Below are 11,586 nucleotides of genomic sequence, written 5' to 3'. Positions count from 1 at the left end.
AATTTTTACCACATTTTTATTGATGATTTCCGACAATTCAATAATATTTCTTTACCGATCTACGATTTACTTTCAAGAGCTTAAGATAAAAAAAAAATAGTATGTATAGACTAAACTAATTTTTTTTTTTTAGAAAGGATTTCCAAATTCATACCAATCTTGTAACATAACCTGTAGGTTACTTTTACGGGAAAAGGAACAAGAAACGCTCATCTATAACAAAAACTTCCTCAGTTCGATACTTGGATTGAACCAGCATCCATTTTAAAATGCTATACACTTGTGTATATGAACGATGAATTTGCCTAAAAATATGACGTAATAGTGACTAGATGCAGAATAAACACGGATATGGAAATGATGTAAATACAATCTCTACGATAGCGCTAAATAGACGGTTTATTCGACTAAGTTTTTTGTTCATCTCCGCATTTGATCGAAACTCCTCTAAATTCCACACGCCTTTGCGTTTTTGAAGGAAGGAATTCTTTCCTGAGAAGTTCCTTAGTTGAAACGCGAAGATAAAATTTTTATTTCTTACATTTCCCAAACCCTTTCCGGTCCATAAATTGGTGCATGCACCAATGTATCTTGTTTCAACTGAATTTGGAACATTTTTGATTAACTGTTTTCACGTTTGCAAGGAAAGAGATATTTTTCACGTGTAAAGGCTAACGGAGAAACCGAGGTTACATGGTGTTGCAATTTCCAAATCTTGTGCTTTGCGTGTAATGGGAATTTACTTACAATGATGATGAAATACCTAGTGATGCGATTTCGAAGTCGGTCGTTTTTCTTTACTCGAATTGAAGCAATTGAAGGAAATTCCGGAAAGACCACGTTTACTTATTATATCTATTTGTACTGTTTATTTGCGAATGATAAGTGAGTAAGAAATATCATAAACTAGCAACAATTCTAGTACGAAAGTTCTTACGTTGCTATCATCATTCATTTCTGTTACTATCATCCTCGCTGTTTTTTTCAACGACGAATTTTCTGTTCATATGAGCCGTATAAAGATAAAATAACACCTGATCGTAATTGTTGCTAGTGTATGATATTTCTTACCTACATATCATTCGCAAATAAACAGTACAAATAGATATAATAAGTAAACATGGTCTTTCCGGAATTTCCTTCCGCCATCTTGGGATGATAGTAACGATCAGTTTGATACCAGTGGTTATGTATATAGATACTGATGTCAATACCTTTTGCTTCACCCTCAAACACGGTCACGCTGTAGATATATTATGCCAATATGCCCTTACTGACCCCGCATGTATACTATGACGTTATGGGAATACGTATTTCCGTCTTTAGAAATTAGTCAGCGCATATCATGACGTCATAGGTAAGAACATTTTAAAGTACGAAAACAAATGTATTCTTTTTGAATTTACAGTTTGTTTAAAAAATGTTTTTATCCCGTTGTTGTTGGTTTAAATGGTTCAGTCATTTTTTCAACGTTGTATGTTTAATAAACTATCTGAAAAATACGTATATGTACTTTGCAATCATCTATTATTATTATTCGTTGTTAAAACATCACGAATGAATTAGTCCTGATGAATTCGTTATATAGACATTAAGGGTGGGGGGTAATACGGATGGGAATATATGGTGTCCTTAAAAAAAATTGGTCTCCCAATATGAATTTTTTCAAGGATCCCATATATTTCCGTATTACCCCTATAAGTGTCTACATAAGTCGTATCGCGGGAAAGGAATATATAATAATTTGTCGTCATTTATTACTACTATCAAGTGTTAAACTGCATATATACTAGTTAGCGTAAAAAAAAAGAAACTGCATTATTTACTATATGAAAAGATAATAAAACATAACAATGAACAAATTTTATTTTTTGTAATACTGTTAACAAATGTATTTGTTACAACATTTCATAATCCATAATGTTAACGTCGAATAACGTCAATTTCAGCACACTCGAAAGACACTGGTATTCAAACTTGAATTAACAAAGTTAATAACGCGTGTGACCACCATTTGCATTCACTCATTCCTGACAACATTGCCTCATTGATGCCACTAAATTGTTCAGAAATGCTTGAGGGATGTTGTTCCAGATGTTGGTTAAAGCCTGGCCGAAATCAGCCAATGTCTGGCGTAGACGTTGTTCCATTTCATTCCAGACGTCCTCGATCGGCGATAAATCGGGGGAACAGCTGGCCAAGGCAAGACATCGACATTCTTTTGAACAAAAAAGTCCCTGACTACACGTGCAACATGCAGCCTTGCGTTGTCTTGCTGCAGAGTGGTGTGATTTTGCTGTCTCTGTATGAAGGGTATCACATGGCGCTGAATAATTTCGTCTCGATAGCGTACGCCGGTGAGATTTCCATTGACAAATTGTAGAGGGGTCCTTCCACGTGCTGTTATTCCACCCCACACCATAACGCTATCTCCACCGAATTGTCGACGTTGCATAACACAAGAGTCCTGGTGCCACACCACAACCCGACAATACACTCTACAATGGCCATCACTGCAATCCAAATGAAATCTGGATTCATCAGTGAACAGAATATTGGCCCAGTCCTGTATTCAGGGGCGCATTTTACAAAAGAACTTACGACTTACGACCAATTTTACATACTGGAATTTTCTAGTTTATTGTAAGATCATTCACTCCAAATGCAAAATATTTTTTTAAATATTGAAAACTAAGCCTCAGAAAGTTTTACTTCATTCACTCAAAGTAATAACAGTGTAATACAATTTAAGACTTGCGATTTTGTCGTAAGTTGTTTTGTAAAACGGGCCCTTGAATCGCAGATGTCGTCTGCACCACGCTAGTCTAGCGACACGATGAGTTGAAGCAGTATTGGGCTGGACGTTTTAGTCTGATGTTGTGCTCGCGCAGACGATTACGCACAGTTCTTGGACTGATTAGTCGAAGTCCAGGAATGCTACAAGCAATCAAACTTGCTGTCTGGAAACGATTTCTCAGTTGCACAAGTCTAATGTGGTTGTCCTGTCTACGCGACGTCACACCAGGACGCTCAGGACGTGGTCGATCCCGAGTGTTACCAGATTGTTGGAAACGTCTCCATAATGACTGGATGGTGTTCCGATGAACTCCAAAGTGTCTTGATATGATATGCTGTGCCATTCCAGCTTGAAGCATCCTAACAGCACGATTCTGTTGGTTTCAGCTGAGTCGTGGCATGACAGAAGGGTAAATTTTGTCAAAACTTAAGTGTTTTCCCTAACGAATAGTGTCCAAACAAACCTTTTACACTTCTTACTCCAAAGAGTATTGGCCAGTAAAACTCGTGCGTACGAACACTTCAATAAACAACATGTGTTCACTAACCATGAAAAAGTCCGTGCATCTAAGTCAGGTACTATCCGATATTGTTCAAAAACATTACCTTTACCAATTGCTTAGAAGAACGGATGTTTTTCATTAGTTTTGACAAAAGAAGTATAGTATTTGTTTGCCTCATTGACTCTCATTTTACAGAAGAAATGGGACAGACGGTTAGTATTTAGAAGAGGTATGGTGCTTAGTATAGTTCATATACGTTACATTGTCGAAAAAGTGCTATTCTGTTTGATAATAGTTTCATATTCATGATCAGGTATTTGATAACTCTGGTAATCTCTTTTTAAATTGATGCTTGGAAGATCATTTTAGAAACAGATCACACCTTGCCAACATGCAATCATGCATTAAATTAAATGACTGTTAAGTAGATATGTACATGCAGTATGAAATGTTTCTGATATCTATTTTACATGCAAATATATTCTTAGATTTCTCGATAAAAATCATTAAAGTCTTACACTTACAATTATTAGTTTGATTTTTACTTAATTGTTTCGTTTTGATTTATTCTCATTATGTCACTATGGCAGATTTCTCAAGATCAATACTTAAGGTCGTTGATGATATTATGCAATTATTTTCCCTGAAAGAATGTTTCGTTTGCACAAACCTGGAATGTTTCAATTTAACAGTAAAACGTCGTCTTGAAGTGTTCTTTCGCACCTTAGATAAGACTTCCCCCAGAAACGTCACAGTGCATCCTTGTTCCACAATGCACTTCATACTGTCACAATTAAAAAAGTACGTGAAGACATACAGTTGTGTAGTATTATTGCAGGAAAAATATCATGATATTTTGTCATCATTTATTACCAGCATCAAGTGGTAAGATGTATACATGTAAACATCCTTGTCAAACGGTTATATGTTGTTTCTCTTTGGTGTCATGTAAGTCTCAAGTTTTAATACCTATATGTAGTATGCATGAAAGTAATTTTGATATGACAGTGTATATTGTGACCTTGAAATCGCCCCTAATCTGCATATATGACGGGTTGTAAATGAACCCACTAGCATGAATAAGAGCATCTCATATAAACAGTGAACAGCTTAAGATGTATCTGCCAGTAATGCAAGTTTTGATATACAGTTGTATAATCAAAATATATTCCTACATTACTGCACTGCTGTACATTTTGGAGCAACGTCGGACGTCTATACCATTAGAATTGTATATATAGGAACGCGGGCTACCCTGTATTTTGCTGATGATTTTCTATATACTGTACTAACTCTACACATAATGATCTCTCAGTCTCACCAGACTCTTAAAATAATGTAGAGGAATCAATTATCAACTGCCACATCACTATTCAAACATGCCTCTTTTTCTTCTGGTATACAATATCTATATATTATGTCTTTTGATTTTGCGATTGTTACTGATATTTAATTAAATTAAGTGATATAGATGGAAGTTTGCTACCAACTTTTGTGTTCATGCTTTTGCGACTCTGTTTCAAATGATTGTTTGTATACATATTTGTCTGTAGCACATGGAAGGCCCCAGGGAAGAAAAGTGCGTGCACTAACCATGTCACCTTCTTGAAATATCAACATCAAAATGGCATCTGGTTCTTTTGCTAAAGGATAGAAAACAGGGATTTTTTTATATGACATGTCTTTTCCATTTTCAACAATATAAAGCTGACAGTGATCATTTAAAGTTCGACCTGTTGCTTATAAGTAGGACATCCTATGTTATCCAAATAATAAAGTGTCACTTAATGATAGGTTGACGTGTGGGAAAAGCATGATAGCTCAGTCGTAGTAAATATTTGGGTGGTATTGTTTCGGTGTTTAACTGTAATAATTATGATTATTCCTGTGCGTTTGAGGTGTAAATTATAGTAAATCTTGGTATGGAAGCACATTCTACATTCCATACCTGTTTGATTGAGATGTAAATTGAGAAAAAAGTTCCCATTGTGAAGATTAGAATACTGTAAACACGGATATGCCCACGTGTTGTTTGTAAGATGAAGTAAAATGAGAGTAAAATTTCAGGAAATATTGAATTTAGAGTGTCTCCAAACATAATCTATTTAATAATTACTTGGATATGGAAAAATCGGTGATGAAGTTCAAAATTTTAAATAAGCATGTAAAGTAGACATGTAGGATGTTTAAAGACCAAGACTTAAACAGGTATCGTATATGTGCTTTGTCGGTCATTGCAACTCTGAGTTTTGATAAATACAGCAAGGTTTGATTGATTGCATTGTCCAAATGCAACATCACGCGGTTTGTGTTTAATCAAACTTGAAGCTCACTACTTAAAATCTAGTTCTAAAAACAACATATACGAACAAACAAATCGGTTTCGTCAAACGCTGCATTTACTCCCTTTCGAATTCAGTCAATGGATGCACACCATTATGAATTTTACACACTGGATATTATTCATTCGGATGGGTGAGATGGATCCCAGTAGGAAATTCATTCACAGAGGACAAAGAAGCTCTGAATTTCGTATGTAACGATGATTAATAATTATTCTTGAAATATAGCAAACAATAATTTCATTTTTTAGTAGTGATGCAAAGTAGAAGTCAATGAACCTGTGAAGGTGAACTTGTTAGAACTCTGAGAGGTTATGTGGCACAGCCAAGATAATTGGACATTGAACTGTTTTGCATAATAATCAACTATAACATACAGATACATTGTATTAATTCAGTTTTGAAGATCCACCAAGATTATTAAATTCAATTTTTGTGACCAATGTGTTTTGTCAGTAATACAAAAAGGCATTTCAAGGTACCTTACACACTCGTGGAAGGCATCAACATGTGAACATGTACTTCATATCTGGCAAGTGACTGTTGTATTGTTTTTTTTCTTCTGCAAATCGTTCCGGATATAATGAATTATTACAACATAAAACTCCAGTAAAAGATGGAGAATTCTGAAAAAGACGAAAAGAACAAGCAAACCTCCGACGGAGTAGACACTGTTGAGAAAATTATTGAAGACACAGTGGCAGACGGACTACATGCGATGGTGCTAGCCCTAGGTTATAGAGTGGGCATTGTTGATGCATTGTACAGACTGGAAACCCCTTGTACAGACAGAGAGATCAGCGATGAAGCCGGATTAAACCTGAGGTGCAGTATCTTAGTTTATTATTAGAATATTCACCGTTTCATACGTTTATCTTAAAATTAAAATCAATCTTTAAAGTTTGAAGTTAAACAGGCATAATGAGAACGCATTTATAGTTTTTTAAAAGTGTGAAATGGAATATATTTCAAGAATGACAGCTGTCATCTGTTACTAACTATATATTAGACAAACGTTGATTAACTACACTCGGATTTTATGACCGTTGACCTGAAGAAATTTGGTTTGGTAGTTTATAAAGGAGCTATCATTATTCTTTCCTATTTACCTTTATTGTTGTGATTCGAGAAAGCTGTGTTTAAATGTAAAAATGCGCATTTGAATTAGATATGTACAGGAATGGTTGATCTGCATGACAACGAAGGGGATCATCCGATACGACAATGAAAAATATAGCCTTCCCTGCTCTGAACAAGTTCAAAGGGCTGTTCTCATGTCCGCCGTATTACCAATGTTTGCAGATTGTCTGCTAAAATTGGAGCCTGCAATGCGAGACAAGGAACATAACACTGGTAGGTATTGCAAAATGAGACAACAAGCATCTAACGTTCTATTCACCTTTTTCAGAAATGTATGAATGAAATGCCAAATATGTTTGTTCCATAATTTTTTTTCATTTTGGAATTTAATCAGGTTACCCTTTTCCACAAAAAGATTTGGAATGGCTCGGGAAGTTCAATGAAGTAAACACGTTTAACAGTCATTGGGTGGAAAGTAATTTAGGAACAGTTTTCAAAAGACATTTCAAAGATTCGCAAGGTAACTAATAATGATGAATATATATTTGTTAGAAATTTTAGTTCTCTATGAGCGGTGGGATTAATCTGTTCTGAAGCGCATTTGAAAGAGATTGTGTCCAAAATTGAGATTGAAAAGTTCGCATTGAATTTGGTATTAGGCCACACCAATTTTGTAAAATAGTTCTTCGGATTTTCAAACAAAAAAAGTGAGGCGAGAGGGCGAAATTATTTTAGAAATATTATTTTTAATTTTGGAGATAAAAATTATAAGGCGAGCGAATACAAGAAATATAAATATTTTTAATTGAATTAAGTGTGATTTTAAAAAGCGGGCGCCTAAAAATAAAGATCTAAAATCTTCAGATACCATTTGTTTACCACATAAACTTGATATTCTTCAACTTTGTTGATATAGTTTACAATAAATAAGAAGTATTTCAGGTTTCAAAGACTTATTTTCTTTATACCTAATACATGTACTTTGCAACATTAACTGATAAGGTCTTTTTGATGAAGTTTATTTAAGTTTCATTTCTACAAACTTTCGATTCAGAGATATGCATATTGCTAGGGACACATCCAGTTTTGACATTCATTGCAAATGCAATATCCATTGCATCGCTTTGAGCATTTTCTTGAATTTTGATATGACATCACCAAACCTTTTGTGAATTTGTCATTAACTGTCGGTCCGGTTTAAAATAGTCATCGATCAGTACCCCTTGCTTGTTGTAAGAGGCGAATAAATGGGGCGGTCCTTCAGATAGGACTTCAAAAACTGAGATCCTTGTCACAGCAGGTGTGGCACGATAAAAATCCCTCAGTGCCATAAGCGCTGAGCATAGGCCCAAATTTTGCAGACCTTCACCGGCAATGGTAACGTCTTCATGTGAGTGAAATATTCTCAAGAGAGACTTCAGTCAATATATAGGCTAATCAAACAATCAATCATACGCTATCAATGTTCTCTAAATAGTGGCATCGAATAGCGCTTCAAAAGTTTCATCGGCTTCCAGTTCGATTCCAGCATAAGGAACAACTTCCAATCCAGTGTTATGAAGTATCGTACATATTAAGATATACATCATGAATAACCTAACCGTATTACACTGTTAGGAAATTTCTCGAGGGCCCGCGCTTCTCTCATTTGTCACCATATACATCAAGGTTATTTGTGCGCTTGTTGTAAAAACTAAAAAAAAATATTTAAGGATATTTTTGAACACGCGGGCGGATATTATTTTTTGATAATATTATAATTTGGATTTGTTACAAATAGAAGCGGCGAATCCGACGAACTAGATTACAAATTGACATGGCCTTATACAAATTACTGACGAAAGGAAAACCGTCACTAAATCGCGTTTCAAAGAACATTCGAGCCACAATAACAGATGTGAAAGAGAGTGCGAAAAAAGACAGGAACTGATGATATACATGTAGGTCTGTGATTTTACAACATTCCAAATTATGGGCCAATAGAAACATATATTAAATGAAATGTACATTTATTGCATGACAGTAGGAAAGATGTGAAGATCTATTCACAAAAAATCATATTCCCCTAGGGCAACGTAAATAGATCCTCATACACGTATCTCCCGAATATTCATTTAATTCAGTAAATTGTTTATTATACCGAAACAAAGAAAAACTACAGAAATACGTTTGAAATACGGGATATCGAACTAGAAAATGTTGGAACTCTGCAGAAAAAGAAGTTACGAAAATAAACGTCACTTGGGCAACTCTTGTATACAAAATAGTGATGGCTAAAGACGACACATTCCTGGTACAAATATATCTCTCTGGTTTGAAGGTTGTTTTTTCAGAATGTTGTAAGTTAATACCCTTTGTTACCTACTCCTCAACTTTTAAAATTGGCGCTAAACTGTGCCTGAACTCACTATATTTGATACTAGTTATTAATATCCTAGTACTTGTCCGATGAAAATTGTCCAGGTTTACGCAGAAAACGAATGCGACCAGTCGAAAGGGGGTGTTTACCCATCCTAAACACCTGAACCCACTTCCAGTGTGTCCAGCGGTCCGTGTTTGCCCAACTGTCTATTTTGAATTGCTTGTGGGAGTTATGAGATTGATCACTGTTCGTTATCTTAATCTTTCATATAAATGCATTTTGCTGTGAATAACTTAATCTTCAATTAAAATAAAACATCAGAAAGGCGACGATTAAACGAAAACTTTATCAAATGAAAGGTGAAGATACCGAACATTGATCAATCTGAATACTAGTATAAGTAATTCAAAATAAAGAGTTGGGCAAACACTCATCTATTTACTGTTGTACTTACGAGAAGACACCAATCAAACGTCAAACACTGATTTGTCAAATAATGTAGAGCGTGTTAATATGTAATTGATAGAACAACATCATTTTACCCATGAACAAGGTACGAATGCTCCCGTATTTATATATAGTAATTTCAAAATCATTTTCATATGAAAGTGCAAGGGTTCCAAAGTACATGATCAATTGATATCCAGGTATAATGTATGTATGTTCTATTTGACGTCATAATTCGGCCAAATTTCCCCATGTAAATGTAAGAAGTGAACAGTTAGCGCACGGTTTCTGCTTTTGCGAAAAGATACAAGCATGCGTGGTAAAACACAAAATATTACAGGTGTCATTATACCTTTCAAAATTTGTATTTTTTTAAATTATGCTTCATTCTGTTATCTTCTCCTTCTTATATTTCATTTCGATTTTTTCACATCACCGATAAACACCTTAGCCCCGAAGGACATTTAATCAACTACAGATGCGAAGTCAATTCAATGCATGATATTAGAATAGTGCATACTATCAAGAAAGTTTCTAAATCATTACAAGAGGAAAACTTGTCAATAGGCTGATGCAAGGTGAAGATAACGAACAGTGATCAATCTCATAACTCCTATACGAATAACAGTAGACTCTCGTAATAATGATACTGCATGTTTTCTATAAACTGTTTTACTTGGCAGAACAAATAAAGGACATTTTAGACTTTGGTTGTGGATACGGCAAACTCTCTCAGCAACTTGCAGAAACATATCAATATTTCAATATCACTGGTGTGGATATTGACGAACAATCCATTCGTCACTGCCAGAAAACATACAAGTGTCCGAATCTGCATTTTACAAGTAGTAAGGACATATCTTCGACTTTGAATATTAGATTTGATGTCATCATATTGATGGAAGTTCTACACGATCTTCCAGATCCAGGGCAAGTTTTATCAGAGTTAAGAACAGTCCTCAAACCTGATGGATGTATTGTAACATTTGATCCCAATATATCCTCTGACATTTCTACAAATATTGGAAGCAAAGCTGCAAAGATTCATCTACCATTCAGCGTGTTCTTCTGTTTACCAAACAGTATGTCAAAGAGTCCAGCTGTTGGACATGGGGCTGGCTGGGGAGTGGAAGATAGACGAAATTTTATCACGGAACATGGTTTTACTATTCTTAATATTGATAATAACTCCGTTGACCCTCAATATTCTAGATTGGTGTTTAAAAATTCAATGAAATGACATGTATTTGTAACTTGTAAGGTGCTTTCAAAGTTTAAAAGCCATGTTGATTTATAATTTTTCTGCTTTGATGTTTGCAATTTATTAGAGAAATTACAAATGAACAGTGATCAATCTCATAACTCCCATAAGGAATACAAAATAGAGAGTTGGGCCAACACGGATCATGGATATACCAAAGGTGGGATCAGGTGCCAAGGAGGAGTAAGCATCCCCTACATTTTCTAAAATCATCAATCGTAGATGGATGTCTTTCTTAACCCCTTTTTAAAGTAAAAAAAGGGGATGGGTATACAGTTTATAACACTAAATGTATATCAAAGTGCATATATTCTTCGAAATGTTTGGCAGATAATGAACGAACAATGCCTGATAATTGGTATATTTATAAAGGTATGGGGAATTTATACGCTTTTCAACAAAGCTCTTCTGATTAATACAATGCCATTAATTTTATTAGATTAGGCACATGGGTTATGTATGGAAACTTTATAATTTCTAAAATTATCTCAACAATCTTGAAGAGCAAATCTGACCATGGGATCTTGGAGCTTGCAGGGAAAACAAGCTTGATCAAATCGATGATCATAAGGTTTCATCAGAAAAAGCTTACATAATATTTGTAGGATATAATGTGCAAGAACGGTAGCATTTTTTATTACAATATTTATGTACAAGGTACAAGACAACAGTTATGCAATGAAAATATCAGAAATTAAATATTTTACAATAATTGCAAAATAAAGTAAACTGGGGTACATTATGACGCCATAATTAAGACGCATAATATTGAAATGTTTTCATAAAAAGACAGCA

General features: G+C 34.8%; 1 protein-coding gene across 1 annotated transcript; it reads left to right on the top strand.

Annotated features, from left to right (window-relative positions):
- Positions 1 to 5,654: 5,654 nt before the first annotated feature.
- LOC130046275 (S-adenosylmethionine-dependent methyltransferase Rv2258c-like) lies at positions 5,655 to 11,197 on the top strand. The gene is made up of 5 exons (XM_048915433.2): positions 5,655 to 5,774; positions 5,893 to 6,466; positions 6,810 to 6,994; positions 7,116 to 7,241; positions 10,214 to 11,197. Exons 2-5 carry the CDS (start codon positions 6,258 to 6,260, stop codon positions 10,768 to 10,770), a joined length of 1,077 nt encoding a protein of 358 aa, XP_048771390.2. The 5' UTR covers positions 5,655 to 5,774; positions 5,893 to 6,257; the 3' UTR covers positions 10,771 to 11,197.
- The last annotated feature ends 389 nt before the right edge of the window (positions 11,198 to 11,586 follow it).

Source organism: Ostrea edulis, chromosome 3 (assembly GCF_947568905.1).
Source record: "Ostrea edulis chromosome 3, xbOstEdul1.1, whole genome shotgun sequence".
NCBI classification, from domain to species: domain Eukaryota; kingdom Metazoa; phylum Mollusca; class Bivalvia; order Ostreida; family Ostreidae; genus Ostrea; species Ostrea edulis.
This window is presented reverse-complemented; position numbering and strand designations above follow the sequence as displayed.